Source organism: Argopecten irradians, chromosome 1 (genome assembly GCF_041381155.1).
Source record: "Argopecten irradians isolate NY chromosome 1, Ai_NY, whole genome shotgun sequence".
In the NCBI taxonomy this organism is placed as follows: domain Eukaryota; kingdom Metazoa; phylum Mollusca; class Bivalvia; order Pectinida; family Pectinidae; genus Argopecten; species Argopecten irradians.
The window spans coordinates 26,360,255-26,375,228 of NC_091134.1; the positions used below are offsets into that span (position 1 = coordinate 26,360,255).

General features: G+C 37.0%; 1 protein-coding gene across 1 annotated transcript; it reads right to left on the minus strand.

Annotated features, from left to right (window-relative positions):
- Positions 1-3,931: 3,931 nt before the first annotated feature.
- LOC138322222 (zinc finger protein 271-like) lies at positions 3,932-10,972 on the minus strand. Its single transcript, XM_069266269.1, has 2 exons — positions 10,827-10,972; positions 3,932-8,487 (listed from the first exon to the last, which is right to left on the minus strand). The coding sequence occupies exon 2, from the start codon at positions 8,456-8,458 to the stop codon at positions 6,896-6,898; it is 1,563 nt and encodes a 520-aa protein (XP_069122370.1). The 5' UTR covers positions 8,459-8,487; positions 10,827-10,972; the 3' UTR covers positions 3,932-6,895.
- Positions 10,973-14,974: the final 4,002 nt, after the last annotated feature.

Below are 14,974 nucleotides of genomic sequence, written 5' to 3' on the forward strand. Positions count from 1 at the left end.
GGGGACCAACTCAATGAAAATGGATGTTGTCATACGGTTTTTGTATTTGGTGGATGGACTGATGTGATTTTTTTTCAACAGAAAATACATCCATTTTCATTGAGTTGGTCCCCTGAGATTTACCTCACTCACCACGTGTAGGTGGTGTGGACGTCAGTCACGTGATACGATTCGGAATTCCGACAAAACTCGAAGGTACTGAAAATGGCGGTGATTGAAGGCCCTATATTCAAAACCAGCAGTATATGATCCCTAGATTTCGGCTCTCTTATCGGCCGACATATGCTTTTGGATGGTTAAATCGTCAAGTTAATTGGCCCTGTATCATATATGTTTAAGCGACAGATCGTTACAGTGAAATTAGCATGAAATATAACTTTAACGTGTTTTCAATGTTGCAAAATTGACTTGGAACAATGCAATTCAATATTTGGCTTAAGGAACTCAAGTTGAAAATGGATTTTGCAAAATATAATCATGTGACCAAACGTGGTTTTTTTAGAATAATGTAGATTGATGGGAAAAGCAAAAATAGATCAACGTGACCTACTTTTTTAAAGAAAATGCCTTAAGACAATGGGAGTTCACACTGTGTTGAACAACTCAAATTAAATATGGATATTAAGTTTCTATATGACCTACATTTTGAAAACCATTCTTAGAATAAAAAGTATATGCTACTTGAAAATGAACGTTGTCCAGGTAAAGTCAAAGATAAAGAACACCTGGATAGCGGAAACTCGAATCATTGTGACCTGCTTTTAAATATGTCAATCGACTCCTTGTGGAGAAAATTACAACAGATTGAGTTTTGATTTTGCACAATCCAGTGATGTGACCTAATTTTGAAATTGACATAGTATGATGAAAATTGACATCAAAGATGTGCACAATATCGTCACTGAAACTCTTTTGAAAAAGACATTATCAAGTGACATATTTGGAAGAATTTACTTGTAATTGAATATTCCACGATTCAGTCAATGTTGGGTAATTATCACCTGTCTGTGAAGAAAACTTAAATCATAACTTGCAATATCAAAGCCAAGTCATTCTTTAATCTAGTTGCATAGCAATAATGAACTAACCGGGTGAATATTCAGGCCTTCTTTTTTTAGCCCTCCGCAGCACCTCTTTGGACGTTTAGACCTCTATGCCCATTGTTTTGTTGAGACCAGCACCTCAATGAACGTTTAGACCTCTATGTCCATTCTTTTGTTGCGACCAGCACCTCTATGAACGTTTAGACCTCTATGTCCATTGTTTTGTTGCGACCAGCAGCTCTGTGAACGTTTAGGCCTCTATGTCCATTGTTTTGTTGGGACCTGCACCTCTGTGAACGTTAAGACCTCTATGCCCATTGTTTTGTTGCGACCAGCACCTCTGTGAACGTTTAGTCCTACATGCCCATTGTTTTGTTGCGACCAGCAGCTCTGTGAACGTTTAGGCCTCTATGTCCATTGTTTTGTTGGGACCTGCACCTCTGTGAACGTTAAGACCTCTATGCCCATTGTTTTGTTGCGACCAGCACCTCTGTGAACGTTTAGTCCTACATGTATATGCCCATTGTTTTGTTTGGACCTGCACCTCTGTGAACGTTTAGGCCTCTATGTCCATTGTTTTGTTGGGACCGGCACCTTTGTGAACGTTTAGGCCTCTATGTCCATTGTTTTATTTGGACCAGCACCTCTGTGAACGTTTAGACCTCTATGCCCATTGTTTTGTTTGGACCAGCACCTCTGTGAACGTTTAGGCCTGTATATGCCCATTGTTTTGTTTGGACCTGCACCTCTGTGAACGTTTAGGCCTCTATGTCCATTGTTTTGTTAGGACCTGCACCTCTGTGAACGTTTAGGCCTCTATGTCCTTTGTTTTATTGGGACCTGCACCTCTGTGAACGTTTAGGCCTCTATGTCCATTGTTTGATTAGGACCTGCACCTCTGTGAACGTTTAGGCCTCTATGCCCATTGTTTTATTGGGACCTGCACCTCTGTGAACGTTTAGACCTCTATGCCCATTGTTTTGTTGCGACCAGCACCTCTGTGAACGTTTAGACCTCTATGCTTATTGTTTTATTGGGACCTAAACCTCTGTGAACGTTTAGACCTCTATGCCCATTGTTTAATTGGGACCTGCACCTCTGTGAACTTTTAGACCTCTATGCCCATTGTTTTGTTGCGACCAGCACCTCTGTGAACGTTTAGACCTCTATGCCCATTGTTTTGCGACCAGCACCTCTGTGAACGTTTAGACCTCTATGCCCATTGTTTAATTGGGACCTGCACCTCTGTGAACTTTTAGACCTCTATGCCCATTGTTTTGTTGCGACCAGCACCTCTGTGAACGTTTAGACCTCTATGCCCATTGTTTTATTGGGACCTGCACCTCTGTGAACGTTTAGACCTCTATGCCCATTGTTTTGTTGCGACCAGCACCTCTGTGAACGTTTAGGCCTCTATGCCAATTGTTTTGTTTGGACCTGCACCTCTGAACGTTTAGACGTATTGTTTTGTTGGGAACTGCACCTCTGTGAACGTTTAGCTTTAGGCCTCTATGCTGATTGATTTGTTGGGACCTGCATATCTGTGAACGTTTAGACCTCTATGCCCATTGTTTTGTTGGGAACTGCACCTCTGTGAACGTTTAGCTTTAGGCCTCTATGCTGATTGATTTGTTGGGACCTGCATATCTGTGAACGTTAAGACCTCTATGCCCATTGTTTTGTTGCGACCAGCACCTCTGTGAACGTTTAGACCTCTATGCCCATTGTTTTGTTGCGACCAGCACCTCTGTGAACGTTTAGACCTCTATGCCCATTGTTTTATTGTGACCTGCACCTCTGTGAACGTTTAGACCTCTATGCCCATTGTTTTGTTGCGACCAACACCTCTGTGAACGTTTAGGCCTATATGTTCATTGTTTTATTGGGACCTGCACTTCTGTGAACGTTTTGACCTCTATTCCCATTGTTTTGTTGCGACCCCAGCACCTCTGTGAACGTTTAGGCCTCTATGCCAATTGTTTTGTTTGGACCTGCACCTCTGAACGTTTAGACGTATTGTTTTGTTGCGACCAGCACCTCTGTGAACGTTTAGACCTCTATGCCCATTGTTTTGTTGGGAACTGCACCTCTGTGAACGTTTAGCTTTAGGCCTCTATGCTGATTGATTTGTTGGGACCTGCATATCTGTGAACGTTAAGACCTCTATGCCCATTGTTTTGTTGCGACCAGCACCTCTGTGAACGTTTAGACCTCTATGCTTATTGTTTTATTGGGACCTAAACCTCTGTGAACGTTTAGACCTATATGCCCATTGTTTAATTGGGACCTGCACCTCTGTGAACTTTTTGACCTCTATGCCCATTGTTTTGTTGCGACCAGCACCTCTGTGAACGTTTAGACCTCTATGCCCATTGTTTTATTGGGACCTGCACCTCTGTGAACGTTTAGGCCTCTATGCCAATTGTTTTGTTTGGACCTGCACCTCTGAACGTTTAGACGTATTGTTTTGTTGCGACCAGCACCTCTGTGAACGTTTAGACCTCTATGCCCATTGTTTTGTTGGGACCTGCACCTCTGTGAACGTTTAGACCTCTATGCCCATTGTTTTGTTGCGACCAGCACCTCTGTGAACGTTTAGGCCTCTATGCCAATTGTTTTGTTTGGACCTGCACCTCTGAACGTTTAGACGTATTGTTTTGTTGGGAACTGCACCTCTGTGAACGTTTAGCTTTAGGCCTCTATGCTGATTGATTTGTTGGGACCTGCATATCTGTGAACGTTTAGGTATATATGCCAACTATTTTGTTTGGACCAGCATCTGTCCCAAGACCAAGGCTGAAAGGTTAGTGATGTTGTAAACCAAATATAAAACCATTCAAATCCAGCATAACACTACAGCAGAAAAATTAGAAACTAAAATATTGCTTTGCTGTCTAATATTTTAATAGTTCTCTATAGTAACACTCCACATTGGGTGTATCACTGGGGCTATGCACAAAGTCCAACCCACATCATGTCAAATACGCCGTGGTTAAAAATCCATGCAAAACCCCAATGGTATGTAAAAATATAAAATCTGTAAACTTGTATCACTTATTCATTAGTATATAATAGGTTAAATATCATATATTATACTTTAATATTTATATCTTAATCAATTACTTATAGTACAAACTAATATTATAATAAATAATCAATTTGATACATATTTCATCACAATATATACTGGTAACATATGTAAGACTAGCATGTGTGGATGGCTAATAGAGTAAAAATCTTTAAAATTTCAGATAATTTATTTAGGTATGCAACATATCATATACAACCCTAATCATGCCAGGATTTTGGCAGAAAGAATTTTTTTGTAAAAGTACTCCTATCAAGGGCACATATAGTTCATCATTTAATAAAACAAATAGTTTAAATTAATAAGTATTCATACCTGAATAATTACAGTATAACCTTAGTTAAAACATAATTTAAAAGCTATGATCATTTTCCACTCAATTGGTGCAGCCAAACTTCAAAAGATTTCTGTGCATGGCATTTCTGTTGCCACAGAAAGCAAAAGAAAAAGATAACCAATTGCAATGAAATACATCAATACCACATGAATAATTTTACCACTAAAATATAACTCCTAACCTGTGATTACCAACAAAATATGAATAAGTAAGATATAGTATTTTACCACCCACTATCTGATAGTATAACACAACTTGGTACAGAGCCTCAATACTGGAATCTATTACACGACTTGGTACAGAGCCTCAATAATGGAATCTATAACACGACTTGGTACAGAGCCTCAATACTGGAATCTATAACACGACTTGGTACAGAGCCTCAATACTGGAATCTATAACACGACTTGGTACAGAGCCTCAATACTGGAATCTATAACACGACTTGGTACAGAGCCTCAATACTGGAATCTATAACATGACTTGGTACAGAGTTGAACCCAAGACCTTTTAACTTAGCTGTTGCTCTAACCATTTAGTTAAACTAGCTTTCAATCTCTAGAGAGATCAGTACATATTGAAACATTATATAACAGACTTAAAATTGGTAGTTCAGACTGAAAAGGCTTTCTAAGAATTTTGATAAAACTGTTGTGTTCAGTATAAAACAAACAGCCAAGAACTTTATCACAATTTATCTGAAAAATATTTTAAAGGACATTGTACTCACTCATAAAAAATCCAAGAGATGCTTAAAAATTGCTCGTACAGTAGTTTGGGTTTTAACAAAAACGATTTTCTAATGAACCCAGCTGCATATATGTACAAGGGGAGGCAATCCCTACATAATACCTTACATAGACCACAGTTTCCAACCTGAAGACAATTGTTTAGTAATAACTAATAACAAAAGACTTTTTTTCCAATTTATAAATTAAAATGCATATCCTTTATCTAAACAGATTACTATTTATTGTCTTTTAGTCCTAAAAACTGAAATGAAAAAAAAATCATAGGCTCTGATCATCTTTTCAGGTATTCATCTGTTTGCAACAAATAAATATATTTTCACAATTTCTGAATTACAAGATACATCTTAATACAAAGTATATATTCTAAGAAAAATAACAATAACAACCACACATCTGTTAGCACTTTAGCCAAATCATGCTGACTCTTCATGTCAGTGTTATTGTTACTTTTCTTATAACACATTTTTCACTATATATACATACACATGATTTTAAAACCCAGTACTTATTAGTTTGTTGTTGCAGAAAAAGACAAAATTATATAAAAGTATTGTAATGGTATAAAATACAGCACATAATTGATATTTTGCGTTTAAGGAAATATATGTAAGCAAGCAAATAGATCAAGATCTATATCATAATCAACGAATAATAAATGATATTGCACAAAGAAGATACCTATAAGAGAATTGGAACATGTATCAGGGAAGAGTTTATTCAAAATAGCATCTTGTATGAAAAATGAAAAAAAAATTATATAAATGTATATATAAAAATGGAACATTCACATTTTGTACAGTAGTTATAAATTATACTTAAATATCAGTATTAAATATATCAATATCAACAGATAATAATTTGTGTTTAACAATGTGTCTGTTAATAAAATCATAGCAAGTGGTATATATGGGGCCTTCAAACAACTCTTATTTTGAAATTCGTCACATTTTAGCATAATACAGATACATGTATATCTCAACTTGTACACAGATATTGAAATATTATTTAATTTTTATCAGTTTTAAGATTTTACCCAACATTATTCCTTGTGTGAGTAACATAAAAATATCTTCCTCCCACCAATTCTCACCATGGTCACTTAATTAATATGTACAACTGTACTTGTAAACAAGGGCAAGTAACTCTGCACCATGAAGGAAGTATTAATACAGGCCTTCCAACACCTATTTAGACAATCACGTTTTTGTTTACTTACACACTTAATACTAATAAAACTTTGCGAGATACAAAAATTATTTTCTGTAGCAAATTTTGATAAATAAATCATGGTACGGGTAGTTTAATGACAATGACCACAAGAAAACACACATGATAGCATGGAAGTTAAAACATTTTATAACCATCCAACCATAAATTATGATCAGATAATTATATCTTGTAATGAGCCTACACTACATGTGTAAATCATTGAAACTGGCATATAATTAAAGTTAAATCAAGCCATTTAACAAGCTGGTTATACGAGATAAAATGTAATAAATGCAAGCAAAACAATAGGTACATATAAATATAAATGTAATAGGCATAACACTTTTAAACTGACCACAGGTATTTGATACATTTTGAACCATAAACATAATGTACAAAGTACATTGTATATTATTTTCTATCTGAAAAACCTGCCATACCCCTGTGAGCTGACCTTGCACTGGTATCATGCAGTACCATGACAATGCTGCTGATTAATTAAGTGAAGATGGAAATCATTTCTGTCAGCAAATACAGTGTGACAGATACTGCACTCCCATGGGTTGGGAGAACCATGAAGAGCAACATGCAGAAAATACAATCCACGTTCCTCAAAAAGAATTCGGCAGTGCTGGCACCTGTATATCTTTCCTTGGGCCTCATAATAAGCAAGGGTGTCTTGAAGATTAGGCGCGCTTGGGTTATGCTGCGTAAACTGCGTAGCTTTATCAGCATTGTTTTTTGGATGACTGATTGTGATGGAAATTTGTGGAAATTTTCCAGGTCCTTCTTCCTCAGAACGACGAGCTAGATTCTGTAGCATAGAGAGCACCTCTGATACATTACTAGTAGAATCTGCTGCCTCTTTCGTCTGTCCAGCATTGTGTCGCGCTGACCCAGGCTGTGTGGATTCTACATTAATGACTGCAGAAGCTAAAACAGCGTTATCGGCACTATGACTTCGGCCGCGATGACTGCCACCACTAGAACCATAGTGACCTGCACTAGAGTAACCTCCCATGTGCATACGCTGCTGGTTCAGGTGATGCATACTCATGTTGTGACCAAATGGAGAACTCATGCCAGGGTTCATGAAATGGGCAGAATCTGCAGAGTCTGAACAGGGCGACTGAGGCTCTTGTTTTATGTGAGTACCATGGGTAAGCCCAGTGAGCTCTCCCTGAGATGGACCGGATGGATTGCGTGATGCCAAATTAGCACAAATACTGTCAATTCGGCGAATACTGTCTGCACTCATATCATTACCTGGGGTTGAAGACACCATAGGACTGCTGCTTCCAGAATGGCTCGGAGATGGAGTCTGTATTTGCTGAGTCGGTGATTTCATTTTGGAGAAGTTAAAGGCAACACCAAATTGAGGTAAGGTACCTTTCTGCTGGTTAAATCCTGAATTATCAACTGCTGACCCATTAGGGTTTGAGGAATGTTTGTCTTTGGTGTTCATGACCTGGGGAGGGTGATTCTTCTGTATGTGGTCATTCAGTGATAGCTGGTTCGTGGTGGAGAAGGAACATAGGTTACAACTCAGCACTCCACCGGGGTGACCAAGCAGATGGCGCTGCAGCTGTTCAGGCTTGTCAAACCGCTTTGTACAAATTGTACAAGAAAACGGCTTTCTATGTACCAACTTGTGCTGAACCAAATTTGATCTTGCTGCAAAACGTTTGTCACAAAGATTACAAGCATAAGGCTTTATACCAAAGTGAATATTCTGATGTTCCATCAATATGTTCTTATATCCAAATCTTCTATGGCAAATGTTGCATTCAAATGGTTTCTCTTTTCCATGTGTCAGACGTAAATGCCTAATCAAGCCATTTTTATAGTTGAAGGACTTGTCGCACAGGTTACACATGAAGTTTTCGCCCTGTTTTGTGTAGAATGGCTGGTTCTCATCCAGGGCTGCCATAGTTTCCTGAATGTGTGCTGCAGTATCTATGATGGCCGATGGGTCTCTGGTAGGAGCAGCCATGGTTGTGGTTTCCATGGGAGTGACTTGAGATGTCATACTTAATCAGTCAAACTTGTCACTGCTTCCTACAAACAAAATTAATAAGTAATATTACTACCTGGTGCTTATACAAAATGTATTATCAACTGTATTTACACTATTCAAGTAAACATTAAAGATGCAGCAACGCTGACAAATGGTAATTTTTCCCTATCAAAAACAGAAGCAGACAATTAATTGTTTTTTTCAATTACAAAAGTTACTTACTTTACACAATAACCATCATTGGAAAGCTTGAGCTTCTAATTTAACTTTAAGATAAATATATAAAAAATAATTAATTCCATCCTTAAAAAAATTCAATGGCACTTTGTCTTATGAAGAATGAAGTACTGTTTGTGGCATCGTGCATGCACCAAAAGAAAAAAATATATTTTTTTTTTAATTTTTTTTTATTGATGTTAATTAGACATCTATATAAATATATACATGATTAAACACCAAATATTGTTCAAATGATGAGTATCATTTATGCTCTGTTGGCAGTGGAGCATTATCAAGGCTAGCTGCAATATTGTAGCTCAAAAGACTTTTTGACAGAAAATGGTGTCGTCTTTAGAGCTACAATTGGTGCCTATTACTGCTAATGGAGCAAAGTAATGATTATGCAAACAATTATAAAACGTTTGTTTGCATTTTTATCGTACTTGTTTGATATCGCTAACCTACTAGGCAATTAAACTGAACCACAAAAAATGTTAAATTCTCATCGAGGCATTATTTTTTTACATAATATATATGAAGGTCTTTCTGAAGGGAATTTATACGGCAAGTCCACAAATTGTGAATTTGACATCTTGTGAGCAGTACGGTAGATATTAAGAATGGTAGTTATGTTTGTTTTGGACAAAATAATATGTAAATGCATGTATACGCATAAAATACTTGGAAACCTACAAAAAAGTATTGAAAACTATGCCCAAGTGATTTTCTGAGGCAGTGCTCCACTACGACACATAGGGACCAATTTGTACACGGCCGAAAGGTATAGTAGCTATATAGGCCGGATACGTATATTTGTTCTACATCAAGGCTAGATCGAATCATCTGTCTCTTAAATATAATATGACTGAAGGCAAGGCCTTAAAGGGCACAGCCAGATGTTTTAATATGAATCATGCATGGCATAGGAAGAGTGAAGCTCTACTTGTTTATCTTATATTCTATTTCATGTAGAAGACATAATTTAGAAATAAAAGGACGCACTTTAAACTATAGAAGTATATGATGTAACAATTGTCTAGCATAAACTCAAATAAATGAACTCAAAGATTTGGATATCTCTGTGTCCATTCAAGGCCTGGAGTGCCGCGTATGCGAATCCTATGATTTTGCGCCATTTGTTGACGCTATGTGACGTCATAATTCCTTGTGCTCATCTTCGCCTTGGTGAATATTTTGACTGCATTCTATAGCTTTTTATTTTCAAAGTGTTATTATTATTATTTCAAAAATAATAAAAAAAATGTTTAATTACTCCTGTTATATGCATTTGCATTAGTTAAATATATATTTACTGGGGAGAGCAGTACCAGAGCAACGCACAACCTCCCCATATGTATGAAAAAATGGCCGCCGCAAACTGAAGCTATCAGTGTGTAGGATTGAATTTTGAAGATTGTGTTTTTTCTTATATTTTCGTGTATCTGTTACCTTAGAAGTGCTTTGCACTTCCTACCCTTCGCCCTTAAAATGAGCTCGTTTTCTTTTTTGTTGTTGTTTATTGATACAATCATTTGAGAGACAGAACAAACTCCTTCGTAAATGTGGTTAAAATGCAGCCATCCTGGTCGTGGTGGGTATTCATCTAAAGTGATTTGGTCTACTTTAAAGTTTAATTGTTAACCTGTTTAAGGCAAAAGGTTCAAAAACACCATATTCGTGTCACACAAATAGTCAAGTGTTTTTTTGTAAAATAGGCAACTTGCTGTTTTATTTCAACTTGCTTTAATGCAATAGACTAAATGTAGGCCTTCCTAAATTAATCATTATCATAATAATTAGGGGCGAAGTGACCTAGCTACTAACGTTGAGGACGGATATCATGGCCTCGAGTGTAATGTGAAATCACCAATACAGTTAATGAAAATATTAAATTCATTTGCAGTCGTACACAGCCTTTTCCAACGAAATCGGTCAGTATGGGAAATATGAGGAGATATTGTAGAAATGGCAGTCCTCAGAAGTGACCCCGAGTAATTAATTAGCCCTGGGGTGTCAAATATTCGGACAGCTCGCGACGGAGGAATGCAACAAGTAGGTTAAGTATGCATCGTTTTTACTGCTAAAACATTGCATTCCTTGTAAAATGTTTCTTAAAGATACATGCAAAACTAGAGAAAATCGGTAATCGGGGATACCTTACCCAATAAATTGGCCATGGACAACTCCTGTCAACCAACACTCCAGTTTCGGCCAATCTCTAACAACATCGCTGTCAGTTGTTGCTTATGAAGGAAGTGACGTTCGTTGCAAACGCACAAAAGACCTTGACTACGAATTAAGTTTCAACACTTCTGATTGGACAAAATTTACTAGCGACTAGGTGCGAGTTTTAAAAGAACCTGTTCCAACCGCAAGGGACCTGTCTCGTCCCTTTCATGGGGTTCATCAAGGGTCAGACTATTTTTCTTCTTCATCATCAGGCCGTCAATGATGAAGATTTGTGATCTAATCTAAGGGTTCATTGACATGTTATATACAGTACAGCGCCTGAAAGTGAAAGATAAGACCAACAAAATCCGACCGACCCTAATTTTTTACCCTCGACCCTATTTTATCAACTTTTCTACGAAAAAAATAAAAATCGGGTTTTCGATCTCAGACTCCGGTTAGAGTGAAAGGCACTAAAAAATTCTCCCTGCCTAATACCACCACTACTTTTTTTTGCCAATGTAACCCTAAACAGACACACGTATATATTGTTTTTGGCCTAATTAAAAGGATAAAAAGGTGTAGAATATTTTTTTGTGAAGGCTTTAAGGACTGTATATGGATGTGTGTCTTGAAGTCGTCGACTAAAGTGTTGTGCTTTGTACTGCTGCTACCGGTAATTATAAAACGTTTTTTTTTTTTTTTTTAATTCTGTGTCATAGAAACATCCATGTGGTCTCAGTTTGTCTGTCATCTAGTCCGAGTGTCACAATGTTAAACGTTTAGAATGTTACATAGAACTTACAGTGCAGCCCTGGTAGCTTTAATTTGATGGCTTATTTTATCGTGTATCACAGGGACTCGACACGAAATTCAAATTAATTTTACAGTTGGTTAGAAATTCGTGCCAGGTCCCTGTGTCCTAGTATGCTTAGTCCTACCAGAGATGCAATGTATATAGTCTACAATTTAACCTTTTCCCCAATCTACCATCGGTGCAGGTATCGTTATGAAATATCGCAAGAATGACGGTCAGGCAAAGAAATACATCATTCTGTAAATAACAAATGTACAAATTGGGCCGGCATCCCTTCGCCATTGAAAAGTCATTTTTTGTGGAACTAGATGTGATCAATATGTTTGGCTTCATTCAAAAGATTTGATTGATTCTATAGATAATATTATATTATATATATATTAAAAGAAAAAAAAGAAAAAAACACTAACAATACAGGCAGGTTTAGCGGACTAATTCCAATTTAACGTTATATACCTTCTACATTTATTTCCTTAAACTAACTTTAAATAATTTTAAATGATACATGCATGTATCGAGGACGGTATATGTTAACATGTATATGTACCATCCTCGATATACTAGGGGTTACTATCATTATAACTTTATTTTCATCTCTCTATATTTATGTCTCAAGTTGATGGCGATAAATTATGGACAATATGGTGTTTATTCTCTTGTGATCTTAATGACCTTTTTCGTGTCTAATTAAATAAAGATGCAGAAGAACATGGTGAAATATATATCATTCCTGTCGAATGCCTTGACCAGGAAACGAACTCGGATCTCCAATGTGAAAAACTATATTAATATATATCAGGGGCGTAGGAAGCGGGGGGGGGGCAAAGTGGGGCAACTCCCCCCCCCCTCCACCGTTCCCCCGGACGGGGGGGGGGGGGGGGCGCAAACTTGTCCCCCCCCCCCCCCCCATTTTCGCCGACTGAAATTTTTTAAAAATGTTTATTTGAAAGAAAAAAGGGTCCTCCTGCACATTTTTCGTACTTCATTCTAGAAAATTTTCCGCTGCGCGGCGTATTTCCTAAAACGTTCAAGCACATAATGTCAAACCTTAAATAGGCCTAGTCAAAATTCAATACACAGGATTTTATGTACTACCTAAAAAAACTCTCTTAAAAGATCAATTTGTTTATGTCTTAGCGAGACAATATTAATTCATTTTTTATGTTACACAACCATGTGCCGATGGTGTGAAGCCGGTGTATTCAGATCGAGTAGGGTTGCATAATGTTTTGACGACACAATTATCATTTCTAAATGCAAGCAGCTTTAAATAGAAAAATTACCATGTTAAGAACGCTTTATAATCATTAAAATACGTCGTAAAACTCATCTCAGCCATTCTAAACTGTAATTTTTTTTCCGGGGTAGACACCCGGACCCCCCAAACACCAAAATCTCGCGCTTTCGGGCACTCACAAATTCATCAAAACTCATTTAAGCTATTCTGAATCGTAATATTTTTCCTAGAGGAGGCCCGGACCCCCCAAACACCAAAATCCCGCGCTTTCGGGCGCTCGCAAAATCATCAAAATACATTGTAAAACTCATCTCAGCCATTCTAAATTACTGCATTTTTTCCGGGGATCACCCTCAGACACCTAAAACACTAAAATCTCGCGCCTTCGGCGCTCACACGCTAATCTGGCCAATTTGCGTATTCGTTAAAGGGATAATTCACTCAGGCTAATTCTTGAACATAACCAAGAAGAAAAAATATGGCATAAATGTATTGTTCTACATTTCTTATGAAACATTTAACTCAATATATTATCAAATTCCACGTTTTTTTAAGTATTTTAATTGATACCGTTATAACTACAAATCGTTGATCAATGCGATAAAGCAGGTACAGTATGTACTCTGTACCCATTCCCGAGCCAAAGTCACGCACGTTAAACAAATGAACTATATAACCACTGTGGAGGTAATAAAATGATTCTTAGGCAAGACAATTCATCTAATAAGGTAAACCACTACTGTCAGAGCGATTTGAGCAGTTCTAGACAAAAGTTGCATTACTCTACGAGCAAGGGACAGGGTTCGGCATACAAGATGTTCGACCACAATGTGTAATGGCGGACAGCGAGCGAGTTTGAAAGTTTCACACACATTTCACCACCATGGGCTTTTCGAGCATATCACAGTAAAACCGACTGATCTAAATTCCATTAGAACCGGTTTTTTCCCCGATATATGTACAAATTTTAATGTTGTCTTAGATTGAATTGTCCCTTTAATATCCTTTTATAGCGACCCCACTGTCTATAAATGTGTACAAGGATTAAATTTACTGATATATGAAAAATGTACATAAAACATATATGGTTGGGAGTTGAATTAATCTCCTCCTGTAGGTGCGGGGGGGGGGGGGGGGGGGTTACAAATATATATACATGTAAACACCAGACTGTCCCACTCCTTGAATTTTTGCTCATATTGAACAGGTTATTATATAAGAACATGATGTGGGCATATACATGTGTTCTTTGTACAGTGTACTAAGTATATTTCAAAGGCGAGTTAAAATCCAAGTACTATATATAGATACATGTACACCTTTCCTGGAAGCGAAAACTTAACTAAAAATCATAAAAAACATTAGAAAATATGTATTGATGGTTAGATGAGATTAAAACACACACACACAAAATTCCTGTATATATATATATTTAACAATAAAGATTCATTTCGCTGTTTTGCCGTCAGGCGTTGTAAAAACTGCCAACAAGTAACGCGCGGTGGAAAGCGTACGTAAGGCGACCCACGTCACGGAAGATAATATGTAATTTCTTGTTATTAAATTGTTCAGAATGTGATGATAAATATTAACGAAAGTTATAGTGGGTCTTTGACAGAAATTTAACTCATTAGAAAAAAATCATATGAACCTGATGACAAATGCTTTATGTGTGTGTGTGTTTTGTTGTTGTTGCTATTTTGTGATAAAAGTATACAATTGTACATTTATATATGAAATCAAATTTGAAAAAGTCAATGTCAATTGAAGGTGTATATCGATGGAATTCGTTTTATCAGTTTTCAGTTTAGCAGAAACGTATATAGATCAGTCTAATATACGTTTTTGTTTAAAGCAAAGGGTGAACCTTTATTACTTACGGGGAATACCACACGTGAAATAAAAAAAAATATTACATTACATTATTACATGTGTGTATGAGTCTCTGTACTGTAGATGGAAAAAGAAAAAAAAATCACTTAGACCTTGTGAGAAAATAATAAACAATAGAATTATTTCATAGTGCAATCTCCCGAAGTTTCAGTCCCGCTGAAGTCTCGATTCGAATTTATGAGATTTTCAAAAA

What these genes read in the sequence shown, in the direction of transcription:
- LOC138322222 (XM_069266269.1), bottom strand. Translation starts at nt 8,458, where the DNA reads ATGACATCTCAAGTCACTCCCATGGAAACCACAACCATGGCTGCTCCT.